General features: G+C 43.3%; 1 protein-coding gene across 2 annotated transcripts; it reads right to left on the reverse strand.

Annotated features, from left to right (window-relative positions):
- Positions 1 to 707: 707 nt before the first annotated feature.
- Positions 708 to 24,984, reverse strand: LOC118096183 (protein mono-ADP-ribosyltransferase PARP12). 2 transcript variants are annotated; one of them, XM_035137605.3, is made up of 13 exons: positions 24,631 to 24,984; positions 18,562 to 18,694; positions 17,716 to 17,968; positions 17,353 to 17,469; positions 14,758 to 14,859; positions 11,491 to 11,614; positions 9,751 to 9,922; positions 7,411 to 7,528; positions 6,987 to 7,080; positions 5,946 to 6,033; positions 5,415 to 5,545; positions 4,085 to 4,236; positions 708 to 2,242 (listed from the first exon to the last, which is right to left on the reverse strand). In XM_035137605.3, exons 1-13 carry the CDS (start codon positions 24,909 to 24,911, stop codon positions 1,752 to 1,754), a joined length of 2,256 nt encoding a protein of 751 aa, XP_034993496.3. In that variant the 5' UTR covers positions 24,912 to 24,984; the 3' UTR covers positions 708 to 1,751. The 2 variants fall into 2 exon arrangements, with proteins under 2 accessions (XP_034993496.3, XP_034993495.3); XM_035137604.3 differs by lacking the exon at positions 24,631 to 24,984 and adding an exon at positions 20,917 to 21,295.
- Between the last annotated feature and the right edge of the window lie 575 nt (positions 24,985 to 25,559).

Below are 25,559 nucleotides of genomic sequence, written 5' to 3' on the forward strand. Positions count from 1 at the left end.
TGTATTGTTTGAAAATGAATAAAAATTACTGGGGGGCGAGGAGAAAGTAGAGTCACCTGTATTGGTTGTCCATAAAGCCAGCTTACACCCTGCATTCCAATTTTTCTCATTTGTTCTCTCTCTTTCTGAAGTCCATTTCCTGTCATCTAAGAAAAGTGGATGAAGTACAAAAAGTATCAATGGTGAGATTGAAGGAGCCAATTTAGGAGCCCACTAAATGGTAGATTTAGTACTCTATATATTATTATCAGACTCCATTTGGCACCGTGTTTGACTAAAGCTTATTCATGTAGCATTGGTTCTGGCCAACCTAAATCTTAAGATCCTCACCTTTTTTAAAAGTAGAGAAAGAGTGGAATGGAAATTCAAAATAGGACTACAGTGGTACCTCGGGTTACAGACGCTTCAGGTTACAGACTCCGCTAACCCAGAAATAGTACCTCAGGTTAAGAACTTTGCTTCAGGATAAGAACAGAAATCATGCAGCGGGAGGCCCCATTAGCTAAAATGGTACCTTAGCTTAAGAATAGTTTCAGGTTCTTAACCAGAGGTACCACTGTATATCTTATTCAGTGTTCCGTTCTTTTATTTGTCACCACCCCACTGCTTCAGTTACTACTAGATTGGGGCTTTTCGGCACTAATCACAAACAGATTTATACCACTCACAGACGGGCTAGGAACAGAATTGCATACATAACAAACCAATAAAATTTCAAGTAATTTTATTAAAATCAAAAAAGTATACAGTAGTCTTTATTTATGCATCCTATCAGGGTTGTGCACTGAAGCGAAGTTGCTGAGCACCTTTGGACAAGAAGTTTCATGTCAAAAGTCTTCTGCTCTGCTAATAGGAAACTATTTTTCATGTATAATTACGTGCATCAATCAAAGGCACTTAATAATACTGCTCAGCCAAAATAGTACAGAGAAGAAACCTTTTGCCATCCAACACCACTTATTAATTTTCACAGCATATGCTAAGCCAATGAAATAAAAGAGAATCACAACCAGCCAAGTCTTACACTTGACAGGAAGTTGTACTGTGCCATAGTGCACAGAAATTTCTTTCGATACAACCATTCGGAATATATCCCTGGTACAACGCAGATTAATATCAATCTAGTAGGACAGAAATAATTATCAGTGTGTCCTACCACATTTGACATACGACATATGAAACACATGAATCCATAAAAGATCGTAAGACATTGAAATCTAAGCATTCCAATGGCTTTAAACTTATTTTTATTTAACGTATGAAACCAGTTAAGATACATTAAAAATGCTGCAATTTTACAGCTTCGTCTATAATGGACTATCAATTTTTATCCATGCAGTGTCCTTTATTATTATTTTTATAAATCATTTTTATTAAATTTTCCACTTTAAAAATCCAATCAAATCACTTGAAATATTTCAAATTATACATATACATATCAAATGATCCAAATATTCTGCCAAATAATAGATTTTCCATGCAGTGTCCTTTAGCACTGCCAACTGATAAAAACTGAATATCTAATTCCTATCTTCTTCAAGAGCAATGATTCAGCATTTCTTATCTGAAGAGATCTATTGCTTCCGTAAAACCTTCATGCAGTGTCTTTTAACCCTGCTACTTGATACAAACTGTCACCATTTCTTACTTATCCGAAGAGACCTATTGCTTCCCCAAAATCTGATTCATTACAAAACAAGACTTCAGTACGTAAATTATACATAACAGCAAGGAAAATGCCATCTAGTTGTCTATGATATAACACACTTCTTTTCTTCTTCTCTGTTGTTGTTGGCAGCCACTTGTCTCGCGTGGTATGTGGGAGTGGAAGTTGCAGCACTTGCTGTGGCTGCAGAAACCGATACAGGAGAGACATAATATGTTGCAGCTGGGGCAGATGAAGGCACCCACGTCTGCTGCACCCTGGTGTTGCTCCTCCCAGGGGTCATTCCTCTTGTTATGGATACGTAACCTGACTGTCTGTCATCACGATAAGAGATCAGATATGCAGGATAAATCTGAGGCTTCTCAAATACAACAAAAATGGATGGGTCTGCCAAATTATTCACGCAGCTGTCATAACAGTTGATCGTGCCACTCGATTTTTCTGGGGGACGAGTATATGCTGAATTCCCCACAACAAAATCACCGACCAGGACCTGAGCCACAAACATCGTCTTCACCTTTGCATCATGTGGACAGTAGTTGTGGGAATAGGCTGCATCTCTGGCAAAGTAGCTTCCTAGGAAGAAGCAAGGAGGGGATTCAAAATGTTACGTCCATGCACACAGGGTTGAGTGCTGTTAACAGAGCTGACACAGGTTTTGACAGCTGACACTTTATGCAGTTGAAGACATTTCAAACCACAAGTGATTTTGCTAAGTCTTTGGGGGAAAGTTAAAACCAAAAGGAAATTAGATGAAAGCTTTCCCTGTATGGAGCAATCAAAAACATAGACACCAGAAGTACTTGGTACTCCATGCAGTACTAGTCCTCAGATTTTAATGAATTATTTTAATTAAATTAATATATTTGTAAGCTGCCTTGATATGGTTTGAGATGGTAAATAAAATAAGGTGATTTCTAACGAAGCCATACTCGGAGAAGATCCATTCTCAGTCAGGGCCATAGCTAGCTAGGGTGTGTGTGTGGTGGGGCCCTGCCAGGGACGCAGGTGTGTGTGTGTGGTGTGCAAAATCGGCTAAAACCATGTCCATAAATAAAAATCTTGATTTATTGCCTCATAAGAAAAGGTTTTAAATAGGGGGTGAATTGAATGGGGGGGTTGGGGTTGGAAGAGAGGCAGAAAGAAAAGCTCATTTGTCCGTGGCTAGGGGGCACAATCTGGACAGTTCTGCCAGGGGCGCAAGATCACCTAGCTATGGCTCTGTCTCAAAGAATGAAAACTGACGTTATTTGATTCCCTTGGTTTCCACTGGTCTATTCCGAGTACAACTAATGTTAGATTACCACCCATTTTAAATAATTGGGGGGGGGGAAGAGAAATACTAGTTGAAATTAGTCGGCTGTGCCAGTTCATGGTCAATGACAATTGTATAGTAAAATATCTGAGAGCATTATGTACTATATTTTAATGTGAGGGAAATCACTGCATGAAGTGCTGAGCGAGTCCCTTCCATAACTCAATATACTGACACATCCAACCCAATCCTGCGGCTGAATGAGCAGATTTTGTGATGGCCTATTTTGAAATTCTCACTCATCCATGAAGCTCACTAAAGGACCAGGGGTTGGCCAGTCACACTTACTTTACGGTTGTCGTGAGGATCCAATTGGATAACAGCCATGCACTTGCCACAGTAGCTCAGTGGTTAATTCAAGACTGGGGGGCTGAAATGCCCTGGGCGTGAGGCTTCCCTTGCAGCAGCACAACTGCCGACAGAAGGAGACCCTGTCTGCATCTAACACAATGTTTCTCAACCTTAGGTCCCCAGCTGTTGCTGGACCTACATCTCCCATCACTCTTGACTACTGGTCTTGCTAGCTAGGGATGATGGGAATTGTAGTCCAGCAACAGCTGGGGACCCAAGGTTGAGAAACACTGATCTAACGCCTCTGCTCAGGGATCTGTGCTACTGGGCCAAGTTCAAGGTGTTGCTCTTAGTATATAAAGCCCTTAACGACTTGGGACTAGACCAACTATGAGCTCGCCTTGCCCATTACCTGCCCACTCAATGGCTTCTAGAGGTGAAACTGGCATTGCTACGGGGGCCACATCAAGCCCATTCTGCACTGGTTGCCTATGGGCACTTTTTTCAGTGCCTGCTAAAAAGCTTTCTAGTTTAGAAAAACCTGCCCAGCTGCTTAGAAAGTTCAGGTAATTTAAAACTGTTCTAGTATTTTAACTTTTGTATGTTTTATAGTATAGTGATTTTTCCTTGATTTTACAGTTTTATTTTTAATAAAACATTTTCAGGCTTTTTACAATCAACCAGTGTGTGTGTGTGTGCATATATATATTTGAATGTACAACCATCTGGCTTCTTGGAAGGAGGATAGGATACTAAAAAAGTATTTTGAAAGTCATTGTGGTGTGCAGCGATGAGCTTGTTAGTCTACATACCTTTTCCATAGGCTGTTCCATTGGTTCCACAGATTCTCCAATCAAAGTTGTCACTGCAGATGGCCTCCAAGCTAGAAGGACTAGTCCCATGGAACAGAAGTCTCTCATCCACTGTATTTCCTCCATTCTTCTTCTTCATCTGTTCTTTTTGCCTAGAATGAAACAAACGTTTCTCACTTCCTGTTGAAGTTTAGGCCGGCAGCAACCATTGCCCTCTGCTGGAGTGGTGGGCCAAATCTTCCCCATGAATTTGGATCAAATGAGATTTGAAGGATTCCTAAACACTCTGGGAGTTTCCAACTGGGACAGCTGGCCAATTTCTACCAATGCCCTGGTCTCTCTTGGGAAGGTAGATGAGTCAAGCAGTAATCACTCCTCAGTGCCACCTTCGCCAGTTTAGTAGGGGAGAGAACTAGAACAAATGGAAAGAGCCAAGGAAGTTCAGCTGAACATAGATAAGAGCTAAGTATTGAGCTTTCACGATGAGAGTAGATAGTAAGTACTTTGTTCATTTATTTTTTAAACAACAAATGTCTCCCCCATAAATTCTTGACTGTAATACAATGGCAATTTCACATATGTGTTTCATTCTATCAGCAATATGAAAAGATTAGCATTTATGGTAGAGTTTACAAACCCCCACCCTGCATTCTTATCCCCATGATGACTTAGGAAAGATTCAGCCCAGAGACGTCCTTGAGAGGCATTGTGTTAATAGCCTCACATGACGAATGCACTGAAGTCACAATGCGTGAAATGAAATGGCAAATGTTTGTGGAAACAGATTCTGAATTCTATGCCATATTCTGTGCTTTTCTTGCTTCTAGGGAACCACAGCACTGGAACTATGGTACATTTACTCTAAAGCAAGTGACTTATGTTTTGTTGTTTACAATGTGCTCATGTCTAGAACCAGGATTAGTGAGTTTTACTCCGAGTTATCCACTTTTGTCCTCAAAGCTTCCCCCCCTTTTTTTTACCCCAGAAGCTGAAGGTGCTAAGATTCAAGAGTCCACGCCAATCTTTATATGATGCAGGCAAAGTTATCAGCACCATCTAGGTTTTACACATGAGGTGCATTAACAACCTAGCTATAGTTGGCCTGTTGTTGTTAAAAAGAACAGAAGCAGTTAAAGTTTTAATCTTCGCCCCTCTGCTGTTTGCCATTCAAAATTTAATTCCCCAAGTTGAAAGATGAGGATTTTGAATGAGCCAAACAGGAGGGAAATTGTTAAACACTTTAAAACTTCTGGTCATATGCTGCTTTTCAGTAAATCAAACATCTGGTTTGCACTGTTGACTAGGATAAGGTGATAAAATGGAAACAAACCACTGGAAGATTTGCCAAAGGGACGGATTCTGAATTCTCTTTAGTTTCTCGATGACATAATTGCTCATTGTCTTTTGAAAAAGAGTCTCAATCTTAGTATATTCAGGAGTCATCTTGATGACTTCAACAGCCTAAAATGAAAGGTATCATAATGTGTTTATTTATTCCCATGGCTCCAGAGAAAATTGACTGTGCTTTCAATTTTTAAAAATTGTTATATTATTAAACATTTATACAATATACAAAATCCTAACGTGATACACAGTATCATTTAGTGTATCAGTGGTTCCCAGTCTCCCTCCCACCCACCAGCTGACAAGTGCTGAATATCTTGGCGAACTACAGAAATCTTCACTAAGAAATCCTCCACACCCTGGAGGTGTAGGTCACTCTTAGTTCAGATCCCACAAGTGTGTGTGTTTGCATTTGTCATTTTACTAAAGAAAAATGCAACTATCTTCTTTCTAGACACAGATGGCATTAAGTGTCAGCCTAGAAAAGGTATCTCCTTTCCTGCAGCAAATCAGTTACCTTGTACCCAACTGCAGGTAGTGCAGATTTATCCCAGGTGTTTGGATAGTCTGTGGATGGAATAGACGCTGGAGCATGATTTGTGTGGCTGGAGGGAAGAGAGAGAACATATCTGACTGCAGCTTCTTTTTCTCTAAATGCCAGCAGCTCCTCATGGCTGCTGCCACCTGCAATAAGAAACTGTTTTATCTGTAAACATGACAGCTGATGTTATGTTTGATTTGTAGATTGCTCTTTTTCACAATACAGTGGTACCTCCTTTTGCGCATGGGATCCGTTCTGGAGCTCCGGTTGGATCCCAAGGAATTCACAACCAGAGGTGTCTGTTCTGTGCATGCGCGCGGCGCAGTACAACACTTCTGCACATGCGGCGAAACCTGGGAATATACTTCTGGGTTTGCCGCGTTCGCATCCTGAAGGATACGCAACCAGAGGTGTGCGTATCCAGAGTACCACTGTACTCACTTATCACAAGTAATACATTTTGTCTTTAGCTGCAGGTGATTCGCCTGCTCATCAATACATGCATATAGGAAATTTCCCATAGTGAATGTTGTGTTGTATGTCAAGCAGTTGAGGGAGGGAGGGAGGGACGGACAGAGGAAGGGAGGGAGAAAGAAAGAAAGAAAGAAAGAAAGAAAGAAAGAAAGAAAGAAAGAAAGAAAGAAAGAAAGAAAGAAAGAAAGAAAAGAGAGAGAGAGAGAGAGAGAAGGTGCAATGTTAACACATCCAGGGTTCTTTATTTACCTCACTGGAACTATGTATCCACCATTCTCATGTGTCTCATTCTAGGGACACTTTACCAAATCCAAGTTTGAGAAACTAGGCTCTAATCCTCGTCTGGCACCATGATCAGAAACCACATAAGCCACAAAGACTCTGTGGTAGCATATGGGGACTAAAAACGAGACAGCACATTTTTCCAAAGTGTGTAATAAAATTATTCAGTCTCTCTGGAGTATAAGCATGGATAGATATAATTTCATACAATGGATAGTCTGCTTTTTAAAGCAAAAGATGATGAAAATGTTGACGTTATACCCCTTCTTTGTCTTTACATCTTCAGAGGAAACAAACTTGGGGCGTCTTCGAACCTCTCTCTGGGTTTGATACTGCAAGTTTCTCTGTTTCATATCTTAAAAAAGAGGACACATGTTTTAATTCAGCAGGTCAGAGAACACAAGCCAACTTTATGTCTTGTTAACAGGAAAAGGTTAAGCAGAGCAGCTGTTCTTTGGCCACCAAAAGCCAACTAAAAAGTCTTATATCTCCAAGGGAATTTGAGAGCAGAATGGCAGATTCTCTATGCACCCTTGCAATTCTTCCTTTGTGTATCATTTCTAAGCTTTAAGTGGGTATTTTCATAGTATTAAATGTTATGATCGAATACAAGGGTGTAGTCTCTTAGATGGCATGGAATTCTGGGAAACTTTGAATATACTGCAGGCCATTGTCGTTACAGTACCTTTAAAGCTGATCTCATATTGCTGGGAGCCAGCTTTGAACTGGATACTACCCTCTGGAACTGCTAGAAATAAATTCTCCAGATCATCAGAACCTAAGGAGTCCTGGAGTTGTCCACCCTGTTAAAAAAAGAGAAGAAGTGAAATGTGACAAGTCAAGTCACATGAAAGTCATTAGGATGTGCACAGCCAAGTGTTTTCCCAATTTAAAATGAAATGCTTGTGTCATACCACTGGCATGCGAATAAAAACACTGCTAAAACAGCTTACTGGATGCACATTAGTGCAAATGAAAATTAATCAAAGTACTGAAACTGACTTTAGAACTTGGAAACCAAGCCTTATGAGGAACGGTTGAGGGAGTTGGGTATGATTGGGAGGAGATATGATAGTCATCTTCAAATATCTAAAGGGTTGTCACATGGAGGAAGGAGCATGCTTGTTTTCACCTGCTCTGCAGAGTAGGACTCAAACCAATGCATTCAAATTACAAGAAAAGAGATTCTGACTCAACATCAGGAAGAACTTTCTGACAGTAAGAGCTGTTCAGCAGTGGAACAGACTCCCACGAGAGGTGGTGGACTCTCCTTCCTTGGAGGTTTTGAAACAGAGGTTGGATGGGCATCTGCCATGGATGCTTTAGTTGAGATTCCTGCATTGCAGGAGGTTGGACAAGATGACTCTCAGCATCCCTTCCAACTCTACAATTCTTTGATTTCTATAATATATCAGGAGTAGAGAACCTGTTTCAGCCTGAGAACTGCATTCCTTTCTGGGCATTATATGCCACTTGTGGATGAGAGTCAGAAGCAAGAGTGAGCAAACAGTAGGATTCAATTTTACCTTTGTACAGTAGAATAGTTTCTACACATAACCATAACACACACACACACACACCTCTATCCTCCATCAAGGAATGCAAGAAAGATTATTAGAATCCAAAGACACTCAAGGAATGTGCAAAGCAAGACCAACAGAGTCCCAAGTAGAAGAGGCCAGTATGAGCACATTCAGCCCTCAGGCCTCTGGCTCCCCACCCATTAACACAAGATGCATATAGATAGCAGGCAATAAAGACTATTTACACTACAAGAGCTTTGCTCTTCCCAGCCACCCATAAAAGGTATATTTTCCAGCAGACTCTTATGTTCTTAGGCGACACAATTTTTTGCAGATCAGGAAATGGCAAACAGCAATAATCGGAAAAAGGGGTTTGGGCTCAGGAGTGTCAAATGTTGGCAATTCTTACCATGGTCTAAGTGCAGGAATGTCAAAATTCCCTCCTTTCCAGAACAGCTCATAAGTGGTGTGGGTTTTCCATAAACCTCATACCTTACTCCTGCATGTTTACTTTTGATTATGAAGCCTCCCAGAGGTGTGTGTGTGTATGTATGTATGTATGTATGTATGTATGTATGTATATGTGTATTTAAAGGTAAAGGTAAAGGGACCCCTGACCATTAGGTCCAGTCGTGACCGACTCTGGGGTTGCGCACTCATCTCACGTTATTGGCCGAGGGAGCCGGCGTATAGCTTCCAGGTCATGTGGCCAGCATGACAAAGCCGCTTCTGGCAAACCAGAGCAGCACATGGAAACGCCGTTTACCTTCCCGCTGTAGCGGTTCCTATTTATCTACTTGCATTTTGACGTGCTTTCGAACTGCTAGGTTGGCAGGAGCTGGGACCAAGCAACGGGAGCTCACCCTGTCACAGGGATTCGAACCGTTGACCTTCTGATCAGCAAGCCCTAGGCTCAGTGGTTTAACCACAGTGCCACCTGGGTCCCTATGTGTGTGTGTGTGTGTGTGTGTGTGTGTGTGTGTGTGTATATATATATATATATATATATATATATATATATATATATATATATTATAAATTGAACCTTATCTTCAATGAAAAGTATCTATCGTGTTGTTAAAATGAAAGTAGGGATCATTTAAATACAACTGTCCTGGATGCACATAGCACTTTTATAGCGAAATCCTCAAATAAAAGAAATCCAGCAACAACAAATGGAATATCTTGACAGGCCAGCTGTATAATTCTAAACATGATTGCTGGGAAGGAAACCCAGCTGAACACAGTGGGACATAGGATTATAAGTGCAAAGGAGCATCTTTGCATAGGTTGTGTGTGGGGAGGTCACTTAGGATACCAAATAAATAGGAGTCTGGATCAAATGTTACTTTGTCTTCATTAGGGGGGGGGGGGGTATGCAAAAACTGGAGACTCTTAATGGGCTTGAGATTTCTCTCCAAGAAGTGATGTCTAAACAGGTCCAGAGACCCTAGCAGCAGGCATTCTGCACAATACCAGAAACAAACAGAATTCATACTGACCTGTGTCCCATATTCAGTCCATTGGCCCAGGTCATTCCTCCAGTACCAAAGCCACTTTGTCGTCATTACAAACTTAGGAGGTTTGGTGACAGATGATGGGGTGGACAGACGTCGAACACGGGACATAGAAGTGGTCATGGTGCTGAAATCGATGTATTCTGGATCCGAAGTACTATGCAAATGTGAAAGAGGGAACATGACTAATTGTATATGGGTACCAACTTTACAGATACAATATTGCTCATTCTAATTAGACACTTAATGATATTCCAATATATATTATCATCATACCTTCCAATACCCAAATTTTCTGCAATGAAGAAGATGAAGGTAAGCCCATGGGGATATCCTTCATTTTCTGATCATTAGGATTGGGAATATTCTGAATAGTCATATCTATATGGGCCAGTTTTAGTCATTTTCTCATTAAGAAATTTAGAGTTCTTCCAAACTCTTAATTTGCAAGATGGAGGTGGACAAGGTGAAAAATGAGCAGAAATTTCAAAGCTTCTCCCTTCCCTATTAAAAGACATTAGCTAAAAATATTACTAAAACTTTCCAGTAGCAAGTAGCTATTTTAGCTCCTATTCTAGCTCCAAAGAGAGGAACTCTCTTCAGTACTCTGAAGAACACCACCCACCCACTTTGCTTTAAGGATAGCTACAGTGGTACCTGTGGTTACGAACTTAATTTGTTCTGAAGGTCCGTTCTTAACCTGAAACCATTCTTAACCTGAGGTACCACTTTAGCTAATGGGGCCTCCTGCTGCTGGCGCGCGATTTCTGTTCTTATCCTGAGGTAAAGTTCTTAACCCGAGGTACTACTTCTGGGTTAGCGGAGTCTGTAACGCGAAGTGTTTGTAACCCAAGGTACCACTGTATATTCTTCCCTTTCCATTTCCTGCTCTTAGTATGGGTCCTGCTGGCAAAACCATCATACCTACATTTCTGTAGGCTTTTAAAAATAATCTTTCACCTTTCATATCAAGGGGTTGCTGCCTGCTTAAATTGTAATTTTTCTGTCTTTAGCAGCATTTATATATTCTGTCACTGCTATTTCATATAAGAAATCAAGCTTTCTTTATTCCTTTGGCGTGAGATGTTCTTGCGGGACATTAAGATTATGGGTCAACGCATATTCATAACAAACACATGTCGTAACTCCAGCAAAAGTTCCTAAACCTCTCTGTAGTATGTGGGCCCATGGCACATACTGTAACAATGTCCCCCAAGGCAAGTAGCTGGCCTTGCAACTTTACCCCCTGTTACTGGACCCCTGTGGTTTCTTAAAGCCAAAAATGCCTTTTCTTAAAGTAACCAGATTCTCTCCTACAAGCTCTGCAGCCTCATGCAATGAGACCACGGAGGATGCTCCCTCCTGTTCTCCAACACTCAACCTGTACATAGGAGTCAGCTCTCACATTTCCCCCTCTTTTTCACACCCTCCTAACATGTTTTATCAAGCAATAAATAACAAACATTTCCCCAAGGCTTCATTGCATCTGTTCATGAACTGGGGAGGGGAAAAGAGAACTTTTGGAGCTGGTAGATAGCTTCCTTCCAAGCCACTCACCCTCAGTGAGAGACTCTTTTTGGGGGTGGGCGGGGAGTGTTTCCTCCTACCACCCCTCCTCTCCACTCAGCTTAAGCCTGTGTGTGGGAACAGCATTCATGCAGTGAGAGGCTGACTGGGAGACATCTATCTGCCCATATCTGTAGAATGCCAAGACCAGCTTTATACCTGGTAATACTTGGGTCAGAATAAGCTTTTTCTATTTCCTCTCTTCGGGGCAAATCCTTCCAACCATTTGCAGTCTGCACTTGCCATCGATAAGGCATATCGTAATGAATCATGTTGCAGTTAGCTGCAAAGAGAACCGACAAAAGTGAGTAACAGGTTGCTAAAACTGATATGCAAAGTGATGAAACAAAAACAATCAGAGTCCAACTTCTGCATGCCTGTAAAACATTGTATGTTTTAAATCTTCCTTAACAAAATGCTGAAAGTGGCTAATACGGCTGCCTTAAAAAGCCATAAAAAAGCTAAATTATGCTAAAAAGAGATAAAACACAAACACATGAGCAAACAAGCAGAATCAGCAAATGTATACCCAAGAGCAGAGGTGACAACTTGAATAAAATACTGGGGGCGTCCAGGTAAGCCCAACCCTACATAATTGATCACAAGATGTGGCACACACAATTGAAGGCGATGGATAGTTGATGAAGGACCCTACGGGAGAAGCGGGGAAGAGAAGCTCTCCCACCGCGGTGGGAGGATGGGAGAACCAAGGAAAGTTCCCAGGTGAGAGTCTCTGTGGGGGACAAGTTAAGATTTCTCTGCAAAAGAGGACTTTGCATTTTCACTTTCTTTTTAATGCTTTTGTTTAGCATAAACAAACAAACCATTTTTATTGTAATGTATTATGAAGAAAGTATCAGAATGTGTATTATAGGTTAAGATGCATATACATTTATTTTATAGTAAATGCATACAAAATATATTTTGTAAAAAAAGTGAATTTATATGTATTCCTATTTTTGACATTGACATTGATGTGGAAACAGGACAGCAGACTTACAAATGAACATGTGAACTGATGCAGAGCAGGAGGTCTGGACACAGATCCGACCCTTGTTTATTTTTGAAAGAAATGCCACATTGTGGATGCCACTATAAAGAAACTCTTACCGTTTTATTTGAGGAAATAACAGAACATCAAGCAGAGCACCCCCCCCCTTCTCAGGGAACAGGGCAGAGAACCAGAGCTGAATCCAAGACCATTCGTGGTCTGAATGACAAGGCACCACTGTCCTGAACTGGAAGCACGTAGTCAAGACTCACAAGCAATTAGTGAGGCAGTACAAATGACTTCAATTTAGGACTACATGCTCCTTCCATCTCACATTGATCACAGTAATCTGGCAGGAGGATGCCAAGGTATGGATGGTAGTTCGACAGATTCTTATCTGAGAAGATGCACTACAACCAGAGCTGGTACAGAGGTGCTCTAATCCCTGCTGCCACTGAAGATCAGTCAGCAAGACAGGGCCAGGAGGCTGATCTCATCCATGACAAGCAAAAACACGGAGTCCTCCTTCCTAAGGCAACTTGCCATCAGGTTAAGCTTCTACTGAATAGCCCGTAACAGCACCCGACAGTCACTCGTTCAATGGCTGCATCACTACTCAATTAAAATCAAAATTAAAAAATAGGGTGGGCAGCCCAGGCTGCTAGGATGGGGCAGGGTCAAGTTTCTACGGAGTTTCTGCTGAGTAAGCAGGAGCTCTATTTACCAAATTACTCTGATAAAAAGGCTCAACTCTTGAGGATAAGTGCCAACCATTATCAGAAAAGGACTCTGGGAGTTGCCGGGCAGATATTCAAATCTCCCCCTCCTTTTGAAGCTACTGAAAACTTGAACTCCTCCCAAGGAAAGCCCTCAAAACTGTGGGCTGGATAAAGTAGCTTCAATTTATTTTTCGAGTCCGAGCATGGTACTCACAAGACAGTGTTACAAAGAACTGGGAATTTCTCCCACAAAATCTGCAACAACTCCCCCAAAGAAAAAACAGGCCAAAATTCCAACCTTCTTTCAGCTTAAGGCATAGTCACCAGGGGCCTCGTGGCAGCAGAAAATATCATCAGTGTAAAATTCATCCCACATGACATGGTCGGAAATAGGGCTGTAGTGACTTTTAAGGACTGGTCCTCAACTAAACGGGCCTTATCAAACAAAGACAATTTCCTGAGGGCTGGTCTGTTTGTGCACCACTTCTTTGGAAATATTGGAGACCCTCTACCACTTCTAGGAGCACATAGGTCAGCCAGACCAGAAACCCAAACCAGCACTGCAGAGTGCAACAGCGCCGACAACGTAAAGCCGCCTCAATCAGATGCTGACAAACCCAAACAGTCGCCTGTCCATTGGGGGATATAGGAAACCCCAAACACATATTTTTTAGATGTCCCTTTTATGATGAGGCACAATGAGGCATGTACGGTAGAGAAACTACTGACCCCCTGCTGGTGAGGCTTGCTGACCTCCCAGTAAAGCAAAAATTCAATCTCTCCTGTTAGGCAAAGATTACAAGACAACCTGGATGGTCACCAGATTCTACGCCCAGATCTGTAGGCGCAGACCATCCCCCGTTTCAATCTAGTTTGTTAAGAAAATTCCCAAACTCATATCCACGGGCAACTCTGGGTCATTTCCCCTTAGTAGTCTATCTTGAAGTTGGTCTCTGACTGTAATAAATTTCATTTCATTTCATTTCATTGCTGCTAACACAGCGGTGTAACTTAACCCCCTGGGCACATACTCCATTTACTCTTGAGGCAGACAGATGCCAACAAGATTTACAAATCACTATCTGGCATATCCTTTCATCAGACAAATAATATGACTATCAAATGTTGGGGGAGCAGAGGGCCCCAGTCCCCCTCTCCATCCCAACATTCCAGTTTCTTTGACACCTTCACCCCTTGTTCTGACAAGCTGGATCCTGTGGCTGCACCCAAGGTCATTTCTTCAGTTGGCAAATAGGGCATGTAGAAACAATGTACGCAAAGTTGGCAAAGCAAATTAAAGCATTATTACTCCTGGGGACGCAGGTGGCGCTGTGGGTTAAACCACTGAAGCTAGGGCTTGCCGATCAGAAGGTCAGCGGTTCGAATCCCCGCGACGGGGTGAGCTCACCCCGTCGCGGGGATTCGAACCGCTGACCTTCTGATTCGAACCCAGCTCCTGCCAACCTAGCAGTTCAAAAGCACGTCAAAGTGCAAATAGATAAATAGGAACCGCTCCAGCGGGAAGGTAAACGGCGTTTCCGTGTGCTGTTCTGGTTCGCCAGAAGTGGCTTTGTCATGCTGGCCACATGACCTGGAAGCTGTACGCCGGCTCCCTCGGCCAATAACGCGAGATGAGCGCCGCAACCAAAGGTTACCTTTACTCCTGGGGAAGGCCTAAATGGAAAACAGGCCTTGGACTTGTCTGTTGGGACTTACTTTTATTTTTGCAAAACCGCCAAACATAGAAAAGACATATCTCATCACTTTTCTCCTTCTCTGAATTCTGAGGTGGTTTAGTACAAGGGGTGGCTTTAACACCTGTAAAAGATGGACCGGGGGGGGGGGGAGAAATAAAGGAGCATAATCTTTAGTAAACCTTGCTTAAAAAGAATCACGTGATAAAACATGCAAAGATATATCAAATATGTGCCTTACTTGGAAGGCAACTATTCTCACCACTATACCTTGTTTGGATTTCTTACTTTATTGTTATATGCATTTTATAAAAATTCTGAATAAAAAATATCATTTTTTAAAAAGCCACGTTAACATTAACAGAGAGCAGCTAGCAACACTGTCAGTTCAGGATAAGGCTAATGCAAATTAGGAGTACTGTACAGGGAATCAACCCTAAATTATGCTACAAGGCACAATGCATTGTTCCTAATTTTAAGACTGACAGAGTCTGATCCACCACAATCTTACCTGACGTGGGCATGGCACCAAGGACACCTTTTTCTCCCCCCCCCCGGGAACTGTGTTGGGGTTGGGAGGGTGGGTGAGGGATCCCAAATAGAATAAAATCAGCATCAGCATCAAACTAGTTTAAATAACTCTTTGAGAGGCAACAACAGCTACATTGTTATAAAACTGATAAGTTGTTATTATTAATTTTTTAAATTCTATACTGCCCTTCATCTGAAGATCACAGAGCAGTTTACAATATAAAAACACAAAAATACATACCATAATACCAAACAAAAACAATACCCCCCACCACACAGAGAGTTTAAAAGGCCATAGATTGTTTAACTAGCCAAAGGCCAGGAGAAAAGGAGTGTTTTTGCCTGGCACCTAAAGATATGTAACTAGGGTCCCAGGCAAGCCACCCTGGGGAAGGCATTCCATAAGGAGGCCCTTCTCATATTGCTGCCCTCCAGATCTCTTGCAGAGGAGGTACACAATGAGGATTGCAGGGTCTGGGCCAGTTCATATACAATTGTTGTTGTTGTTTAGTCGTTTAGTTGTGTCCGACTCTTCGTGACCCCATGGACCAGAGCACACCAGGCACTCCTGTCTTCCACTGCCTCCCGCAGTTTGGTCAAACTCATGTTCGTAGCTTCGAGAACACTGTCCAACCATCTCGTCCTCTGTCGTCCCCTTCTCCTAGTGCCCTCCATCTTTCCCAACATCAGGGTCTTTTCCAGGGAGTCTTCTCTTCTCATGAGGTGGCCAAAGTATTGGAGCCTCAGCTTCACAATCTGTCCTTCCAGTGAGCACTCAGGGCTGATTTCCTTAAGAATGGATAGGTTTGATCTTCTTGCAGTCCATGGGACTCTCAAGAGTCTCCTCCAGCACCATAATTCAAAAGCATCAATTCTTCGGCGATCAGCCTTCTTTATGGTCCAGCTCTCACTTCCATACATCACTACTGGGAAAACCATAGCTTTAACTATACGGACCTTTGTCGGCAAGGTGATGTAGTTTATTGTGTGAGAGAGAAAGATATATACCAAATATGTGCTGGCAGCAATAGTCATATGTAACTGCTTACCAGTCCAGAATAGTACCAGGGACACATTAGCAGGCTTTGAGAACCCACACCCACACCCATTATGCGGGGGAGAACTGAGGACTCATAGAATGCTGGATGGGGTTGGTGGAAAAGATTAAAGTAGAGGAAAGCATGTCTGTCAAATATTATTTATTTGTGTAGCCAAACCCATTGCAATGGCTGTCTGGCAAAACTGGAGCAGTAGCACTCAGCATTGTAACATACTGTGGCAGTTTGTGTATGCAATGTACGCTGTTTGTGGGATATATTACAGTGGTACCTCGGTTCTTGAATGTAATCCATTCTGGAAGACCATTTGACTTCTGAAACATTCGAAAACCTATGTGCAAAGGGCTGGCTGCAAGTTCAATTGGAAAAATCGGAAAAACACGCAGCGGAAGCCATTTGACTTCCAAGGCACGTTCAAAAACAGAAGCAATCAGTCATACCTTGGATCCCGAATGCCCTGCGAGTTGAACGTTTTGGCTCCTGAACGCCGCCAACTCGAAAGTGAGTGTTCCAGTTTGTGAACATTCTTTGGAACCCAAATGTCCAATGCAGCTTACACGGCTTCCGATTGACTGCAGGAGCTTCCTGCAGCCAACTGGAAGCCGTGCTTTGGTTTCCAAACATTTTGGAAGTCGAACAGACTTCTGGAACAGATTCCAATCGACTTCCGAGGTACGGCTGTACTTCCGAGGTACGGCTGGCATTCGAAAACCGAAACGTTTGGCTTCCAAGACACTCAAAAATCGAGGTACCACTGTATATATATATATATATATATAAATTCTGCCATTCCCCAAATTTATCTGAGTTTATTGGCGCATACCTATGAAAACATCAGCATTCCCCAAATTTCTGGCAACTGCTGAAAAATGTAGTTAGTAATTGATCAATGTAAGTTTAAAAGGGGACTCATACTGCATATTGGGGCTAAAGCTCATCCCTGTATCTTGCCATGAGAAGGCAGAAATTCTGTCTTAGGCCTAATTCAATCAACTTGGGTCCTTTGCTAAGAAAGTAAATTGGTTCACCTTGGTTGAGGTCCATAAGATTACGTATATTAGATGATTGCTCGAGTCTGGTTTCTCTCAGATTTTCTGCACTTAATTTTTCACCACTTGATGCAGGTCTTGCGTTAGGGAAATTACCTAAAAGAATGGGGAGAGGCTTCAAATGATGAGGAGAAATGAAGTCCTTTCACACGCCAGTACATGATGCCCCTTCCAATAATAATAATAATAAACATCATCATCATCATCACAATAACAATAACAATTTATTATTTATACCCCGCCCATCCGGGTGGGTTTCCCCAGCCACTCTGGGTGGCTTCCAACAAAATATTAAAATACAATAGTCCTTCAGATATTAAAAGCTTCCCTATAAGCACTCACCCTTGCGAGGACCCAATTCTCTGGACAGTACAGCAGTCTTGTGTTCACAGATTGTCTGGATGTTCCAGGCCACTCGGTCATCCACTCCTTCTTCGAGCAACAGCTTCAGAGCATTTGGTTGCAAAAGGTTGTGAGACCTCTTGCACTTAGGAAACCTACATTGCCCTCTCAGGAAATACCGGCAAATGTGAAGCTTGGTGCAATTATCTTGCTGGGCACAATTCCCATCCCCTTTATTGTAGAAATTGCATACCTGGAAACAAGGAGTGACAATAAGAAACACACCATAATTTCAATTAATACTGTACCAGTCTGAATTGCATGTAATGTGGACAAATACACAAGTTTGGGTAATATCCTTAGCAGCTGTATCACATACAGAAGCTGAAAACTTCCATAAGCAGTCTGGCGTAAACATTCCATAAGCATTGCAGTCTGGCGATATACCGCAATGTTGAAAAACTAAGCTGCATTGGCCTCAGCCTGCAAGGTGCTGGGTGAAATTGCCACAGCCCTCACCGCAGGAGCTGAGGCTGTTTCACCTCAGTGCCTAGTGGGCTGTGGGACAACACAGTTTGTTTGTACAGCTTGGGCGGGGCACGGGCGGGCTTGTGGGGAGACAAACGGGGGTACCTTTCTGCGGCTCTGCCAGGGATGGGGAGGGCACCTGATCCCCAGCAGAGCCATCCCTGCTGCTCCCCCCGCTTGTGCTATCAGAGGGACTAAGGAGCAGTGGTGATTTCACCAGCGATATACCGCTGAGTGAAGCCGACATTGTGGTCTGCTCCTTTATTCTGTGAGAGCAAACAAACACCTACGTAATGCTACAATCTTTTCATAACTTACATCAGGCCAGAGAAAATGATCGTTTTGGAGGAGGAGAACACGCAGTTCATTCTCATTGAGCCCAGAAAGTTCATGAGCCTTCAGGATTTTTCGGTTCGCCTCTGAAAAAACGTCATGAGAATACTTGCATGCCCTGGGATAAAAGTAAAAGGAGAAAAAACATAATCAAGGTATCAGAAATACCTGGGAATATACATGTGGAGTGAGAGCCTATATATTCCAAGGACCCTTCACTTTTTTGTAGGCTACAAATCCTGAATTCAAATACAAAACCTGAGTTCCTTGAAATAATGTACTATTAAAAAAATGTATTATCTATTCTGTTCCATTAAACCAGTGATGGGCAAACTTTTGAGCTTGGTGTGTCAAAATTCGCCAAAAAACCGAGCATAACTCGGGTGGTGTGTCACTTTGAGAAAAAACACCATAATTTCACGATATTTATAGTTTAAATAACAAAAATTTATAATTGTAATATATTACTGTATTTAATAAACCAAAAACTAATTATTTAACCAAACCAAAAACCCCTTATTTATCACAAAGTGCCCAGAGTTGTTGAGCTTTTTGGGGGGAGCTGCTGACCAAAGTTTTGGGGTTTTTTGGGGGGTGCAAAAGTTGCTTTCCTTTTTTGGGGGGATGCCCCAAAGCTGCTGCGCTTTTTTGGGGGGAGGGGGAAGAGAACAGAAATAAATGACGAATAATACCTTCGCTGGAACTAACACGCAGCACCGACATAGTCTGCCAAAGCGCAAAAAACCCCAGCACAGAACGGGTTAAAAAATGAATGCTGTTACACCCAATCATCGTCTGCCAAAGCGCCGGAAAAAACATCACAAAGGGTTAAAAAAACCAATCTCTAGCTACCAGCAACAACAACCAACAAAAGGATCCTGGTTTTAACAGCTTGTAGCTTGAGGAGGAGCGGGAGAACAAATGAGGGAAGAAAAACAACAATAGCGTGAATGGGCCGATAGGGCGCGTGCCAGCAGTGAGGGCTCTGCGTGTCACGTCTGACACGCGTGTCATAGGTTCGCCATCACTCCATTAAACACATTTTCCAAATTCTTGGATACTCTACACCAAGAATGGGAAAACTTTGGCCTGTAGATATTTTTGGACTCCCAACAGCCCCAGCAAGCTTGACCAATAGTCAGGAACGATAGGAGTTGTGGAAAAAAGCATCTTAAAGGCCATAGGTTCCCTACTTTAAAGTGACCAAGAAACAAAATAGCAAGGTGAGGTAAAACATTTGAAGATCCTCAGCATGGCAAACATCAATAATGGCAGGGAGAATGCTTGGCTTGTGCCACAACTGTGCCCTTGAGTGCCAGTCACTCTATCTAGCAGGGGAAAGCAAAGGACTGCATGGGGTCTGTTGCTGTGGTGAGGGAAGAGCCTGCTCTGTGGTCAGCAGTTGCACAGCATTGCACAAGGTTGCTCCAAAATGCAAATCCTCCTCCTAGATACACACATCAATCACCATACTGATAAGGCTGGTAAATTAGTAATCGCGCTGAATACCTTCCACCCAATTCTCATGCTTTGAGATTTCAGTGTCTGCACCTAATGCATTATTTCTGGCAGATTCCAACCCATTGAGTCCACTGTTGGTTCTCCTTTTGGAATCTGATTCGAGGCCCAAACAATTCAGGAGCTGAATTTTTGCTCCTGGAAACAAATTCTGCTCAGTGTTTATTCTGAGGAACTGAGGTCAAAGTCTGACTAGCAGGATACTTTACAAGAACAACCCAAGAGAGTCTCCCTCTGCTGATCCATCCAAGCAAAGTTATACATTGTCCTAAAGAAGCATTATGAAATCCTCCCCACTTCCTTAATTTAAGACTAGAATGAGAAAAACACAATACAATTCAGTTCCCTGAGAACTTCACTTTTCATTTCTTCTCTCAAAACCCTCCCCAAACTCAGGTGTTCAGCACTTTATAGTTATTTAGATACTCTTGAAGGAAGCGTGTAGGCCGTGTTTCTCAAAATTGGGTCGCCAGCTGTTGTTGAACTATACGCCCATTACCCCTGATCACAGGTCCTGCTAGCTAGGGATTATGGGAGTTGTAGTCAAACAACAGCTGGAGAGTCAAGTTTGATAAACACTGGTAGGCAATGTCTGCTGAAATCTGAGAAGCCAGAGTTCACTCAGTGAAAAAAGTCAGCAATTTGGTGTATCCTCAAGTTGAAGGATTTTCTCGCCACAAATCAGTTTGCTCATGCACATTTGTGTTTGTGGTGAGCAAGGTGTGGGACTGACAGACCCAGCCACACGCTTTCCCTTTGTAAGATGATGATTCCCCTGCTATTGTGCCGTAACAACAGATTCTCGCATCCCTTCACACTCACCATCTGCCACAAGCAGGCCTGAAGCATCGGCCCTTGGTGTAGTTCTTGCAGATATGGAGGCGTTCGCATCCTCCACAACTGTTCCTCGAGCATAGCCGCACTGGGGACACAGCCAGCACCTGACGCTCGGAGTCCCGGGGGACAACCAGAAACGTTTCCTTCCCTGCACCCTGCAGGATCTCCTCTAGCTGGTGATCAGACAACCCCGAGAGCGAGGGGAGCTCACTGAAGCCTAGGCACCCTCCTCCTTCAGAGCAAAGGATCTTTGTGATGAAACTGCACACAGCAGCGTCGGACATGTTCCTTCTCTGATCTGCCTTCCTTTTAAGTACAAACAGCTTGTTTGGTTTCCTGCACAGATTAGGCTCCACCTTTCCCAGTCCAACTCACAGGAGAATTGAAACTTAAGCCAAACGCAGCTCCCTAGCAACTTAAACACCTGTATACCGTACTATGCCCTTCTGCTCCTTCCTATTACTGTAGTTCTGCTTGCCTTCAGTTTCAGTTCTCATGTGACTTGGGGGTGGGAGGGCGAGGGAATCGGCTTTAAAACAGTTAAAGCAGGTAACCTGATTGCCTTTCTGCCTTCTCTGTATTGCCTATTCCCACCTTTTAATGTGGCACTGTAAATATAACCACATGGTACTGGAGGGGTCGTAAACGCAAAAGTCCAATATGAAATCACGTTACATGACTGTGGGTGTAGAGTAGGGTTTTTTAAACATGTGTAGTGACATTTCAAGAAAGTAAAATCTAGTGAGAGATTTTACTTTCTTGGGCTCCTTGATCACTGCAGATGGTGACAGCAGTCACGAAATTAAAAGACGCCTGCTTCTTGGGAGAAAAGCAATGACAAACCTAGACAGCATCTTAAAAAGCAGAGACATCACCTTGCCGACAAAGGTTCGTATAGTTAAAGCTATGGTTTTCCCAGTAGTGATGTATGGAAGTGAGAGCTGGACCACAAAGAAGGCTGATCGCCGAAGAATTGATGCTTTTGAATTATGGTGCTGGAGGAGACTCTTGAGAGTCCCATGGACTGCAAGAAGATCAAACCTATCCATTCTGAAGGAAATCAGTCCTGAATGCTCACTGGAAGGACAGATCGTGAAGCTGAGGCTCCAATACTTTGGCCATCTCATGAGAAGAGAAGACTCCCTGGAAAAGACCCTGATGTTGGGAAAGATTGAGGGCACTAGGAGAAGGGGACGACAGAGGACAAGATGGTTGGACAGTGTTCTCGAAGCTACGAACATGAGTTTGACCAAACTGCGGGAGGTAGTGCAAGACAGGAGTGCCTGGCGTGCTATGGTCCATGGGGTCACGAAGAGTCGGACACGACTAAACAACAAGTGACATTTCAGTAGGCGCCTTCTTATTGCCATACCCCTATTTCATCTTCATCAACACAAATACAGCCTGTCCTTCTCCACCAGTTGCTGCTGAAGGGACACACAGTATTTTTTATTATTAAAACACCTCTCCTGCACAATAATGCTCTTGCACATAGTAGCTGTATTAAAAATAAAAATGGTCCTTGCAGGTTTAGGAGACAGGAAAATAAAAGGGGAGAAAATAAGTGGCAGACAAATTTTGTGGGAGCTTTTCCAACTCATTGCCTGACTTGGAACAACACAATGCATTTTCATGCAAATTTGGTGTGTGTGTGTTTTTTCAAAAATACAGAATGTATACCCGCAAAGGCAAACAAATATTTACATGCATGACCACAATGGACCTCAAATTTCCTAGTTTTGAGCAGCAAGTACGTTTTTCTTTCTTGAAAAGTACTGTACAAATTTTTTCGACTTACAAATGTGCGTTCGGAACGCATTAAATTCCTAAGTAGAGGTACCACTGTATCTTTTTACTGCTCTAGAATCTGAATCTGAAACTAGGAACTGAAATCACAGATTGGAGCTGGTTTCTAAACACAGTTCATATGCCAGAATGTCTGAATTCAGGAATCACCATAGTTAGGACTAAGCCTGAAGAGGCAGCTAGCTGCACCACGGAAATAGGTGTGAATTTAGGAAATGGAACAAGGAGATTTTCATCATAATCTGTTGCAGATTCACAACTGATGAATCATCACACGGTCACAGAAACTACACGGAAGGTTCCTCACCAAGTTTCCATTCAGATGAAGGTAGCCATTTTACAAACATAATTATCAACTATTTTGGGTGTTAAATGAAGGGTCCAGTATTATATGCAGGAGTACCAAAGCTGAGTACATGTCCAGCCACAAACTCTGTTCAAAAACAGGCTTGATTTTACAATTTAACACATATTTCCATGCACACTATACTTTAAAAGCACCTACCTCCCACACAAAGAATCCTGGGAATTATGGTTGTTAAGGGTGTTGGGAATTGTAGCTCTGCGAGTTCCCTGGATTTACTCAAATGTAATGTGCACCCTTTTTGGCCAAATTATGTCATGAAAATTGGGGTGCAATTGTAAGTAGAGGTATTTGTAAGTAGAGGTACCACTGTACTGTAATGTCAAGAGCATTTGACCTCCATTTTAATCTAGTTCCAGAAAGGCATTTACTGGAAGCACTTTCAAATCCCTTGGATTTCAGTAAGATGCTAAAATCACTTAACTTGGGGGTGGCTTGATCTCATTATAGCACTGTTGGCTCTCATTATCTACAGAAGATATTTAATATTTTAAAGAAATATAAACGGTTAGAAAGGAGCACACACCAAGGAGTCCAAATCCACACCAGACCTGGAGAGTATAGTTTATATGGAACTGTTAAAAAATGGCACTTCTCTTCGGGGGGGGGGGGGAGTTAAGCACTTTTAATGTTCTGAGATTTAAGGACAGAGTTAACTCTTAGTAACAGTGGAATCCAAAGCACTTTGATTTAATCATTTATTTATTGGATTTACATCCCACCATGGGCATAGCCAGGATTTTTGTTGGTGGGGGGGGGGAGGCTTTTGTTAGGGAGGCAGAACCTCAGATTTGATTCTGTCCCCCCGCCCCCCCAGGCTATGCCCATGCACCCCACCTTTTCCTCCAAGGAGTATAAGATGGTGTTCTTGGTCCTCTGCCTCCTCACAACCACCCTGTGATCTTTGGATGAAGGGTGGCATATAAATTTTAATAATAACAGCAGGTGAGACTGAACTGCATGGCTGAGTGAGGATCTGGCCTCCCAAGTCCTACCCCAAACCAGCTTTACTTATTTGTTAAGACAATAAGCGTTTCAAATAAAGCATTTTAAATAAAGCAAGAGACCCGTCAGGCATCTGGTATGGCCAGTGCCGGATTTATGTATCAGCTAAACAAGCTCTAGCTTAGGGTCCCGCTCTCTTGGGGCCCCCCAAAGAATGTACATTTCCAAAATATAAGATAAAAAACCAAAATAAAACCTACATCCAGCAACAGTTTCTTTTGCTGTGTAGGCTCCTATGATGTAAGTAACGCTAGCCTGCTCCCTAAAATATCACATATCAAGGGCCCCATGACCTTCTGTAGCTTAGGGCCTTATCCAACCTAAATCCGGCCCTGGGTCTGGCAAATTATTACCAGGTTAGTACAGTACCACCAACCATTAACCACCAACAGAACTTTTTCTGACGTCCTTGTTGAGAGAACTTTTTCCGGACGGGCTATAAATAGGATGAAAGAAGACGCACCAAGTGGGAGGCCAAGTGCGCCCCCCTCCGGCCCCCGGCCCCCTCTCTCTCTCGGCCTCACCTGGCTCGGCAGCGGCCCTTGAGGTTGAGCTTGCAAAGGTGGAGCTCCTCGCAGCCGAAGCACTCTTTCCGCACGCAGAGCCGGACCGGGGAGACGGCCAGCACCCAAGTGGATCGCCCTTGCGCGCGCACCAGAAACCTCTCCTGGCCCACCTCCTCCAGGATCTGGCGCAGCTGCTCCTCGGGGAGCTCCAGCTGCTGCACCAGCTCGGCTTGCTCCAGGCGGCCCCCCTGCGCGCACAGGAGCTTCGCGATGTAGCTGCACACGGCCGGGTCCGACATGGTCGCCTCCCGCGCGCCTCCCGCCGCAGCCTCCCTCCGCCCAAGGCCGCCGCCAAGAAACGAAAGCGAAGGCAGAGAAGGCGGCGCGGGGGCGGGGCCTGCCCGCTCCGCTCCGCCCCCCCGGCCGCCCAGGCGCGGAAGGCGGAGCCGGAGAGGGGGGCGAGCCCTGGAGACCCGCGAGGAAAGGGCGCGTGGGAACGCGGGCCATGGCCAGCACCTTCGCTGAATCTTCAAAGTGCTCCCAGAATGCGAACTTTCTAGCGCAGTGGTTCTCAAACTTTTCCCCTGGGCCAGACTTTCACAATTACAATTTGCTAGGGCAAATCCTGCCTTTTTTATTGATAAGAAATGCATTGGAAAACAAAAAGAAGCCACAAAGAGCAGTGCTTGATTGGCAAACGATGCCCACACCAGTCTTAGATGGAAGCTATAGAGTCATAGAGTTGGAAGAGACCACAAGGGCCATCCAGTCCAACCCCCTGCCAAGCAGGAAACACCACCAAAGCATTATTGACATATGCCTGTCAAGCCTCTGCTTAAAGACCTCCAAAGAAGGAGACTCCACCACACTCCTTGGGAGCAAACTCCACTGCCAAACAGCTCTTACTGTCAGGAAGTTCTTCCTAATCTTTAGGTGGAATCTTCTTT

The sequence above is a fragment of the Zootoca vivipara genome, chromosome 5, assembly GCF_965207765.1.
Source record: "Zootoca vivipara chromosome 5, rZooViv2.hap1.1, whole genome shotgun sequence".
NCBI classification, from domain to species: Eukaryota; Metazoa; Chordata; class Lepidosauria; order Squamata; family Lacertidae; genus Zootoca; species Zootoca vivipara.

Coding starts and splice junctions, on each gene's coding strand:
- LOC118096183 (XM_035137604.3), bottom strand. CDS start 21,215: ATGTCCGACGCTGCTGTGTGCAGTTTCATCACAAAGATCCTTTGCTCT. Junction 11,615..14,757: donor GCGGTTTTGCAAAAATAAAA/GTAAGTCCCAAC, acceptor TTCTCTTTGCAG/CTAACTGCAACATGATTCAT. Junction 4,237..5,414: donor CTTTGGCAAATCTTCCAGTG/GTTTGTTTCCAT, acceptor GTTTCATTCTAG/GCAAAAAGAACAGATGAAGA.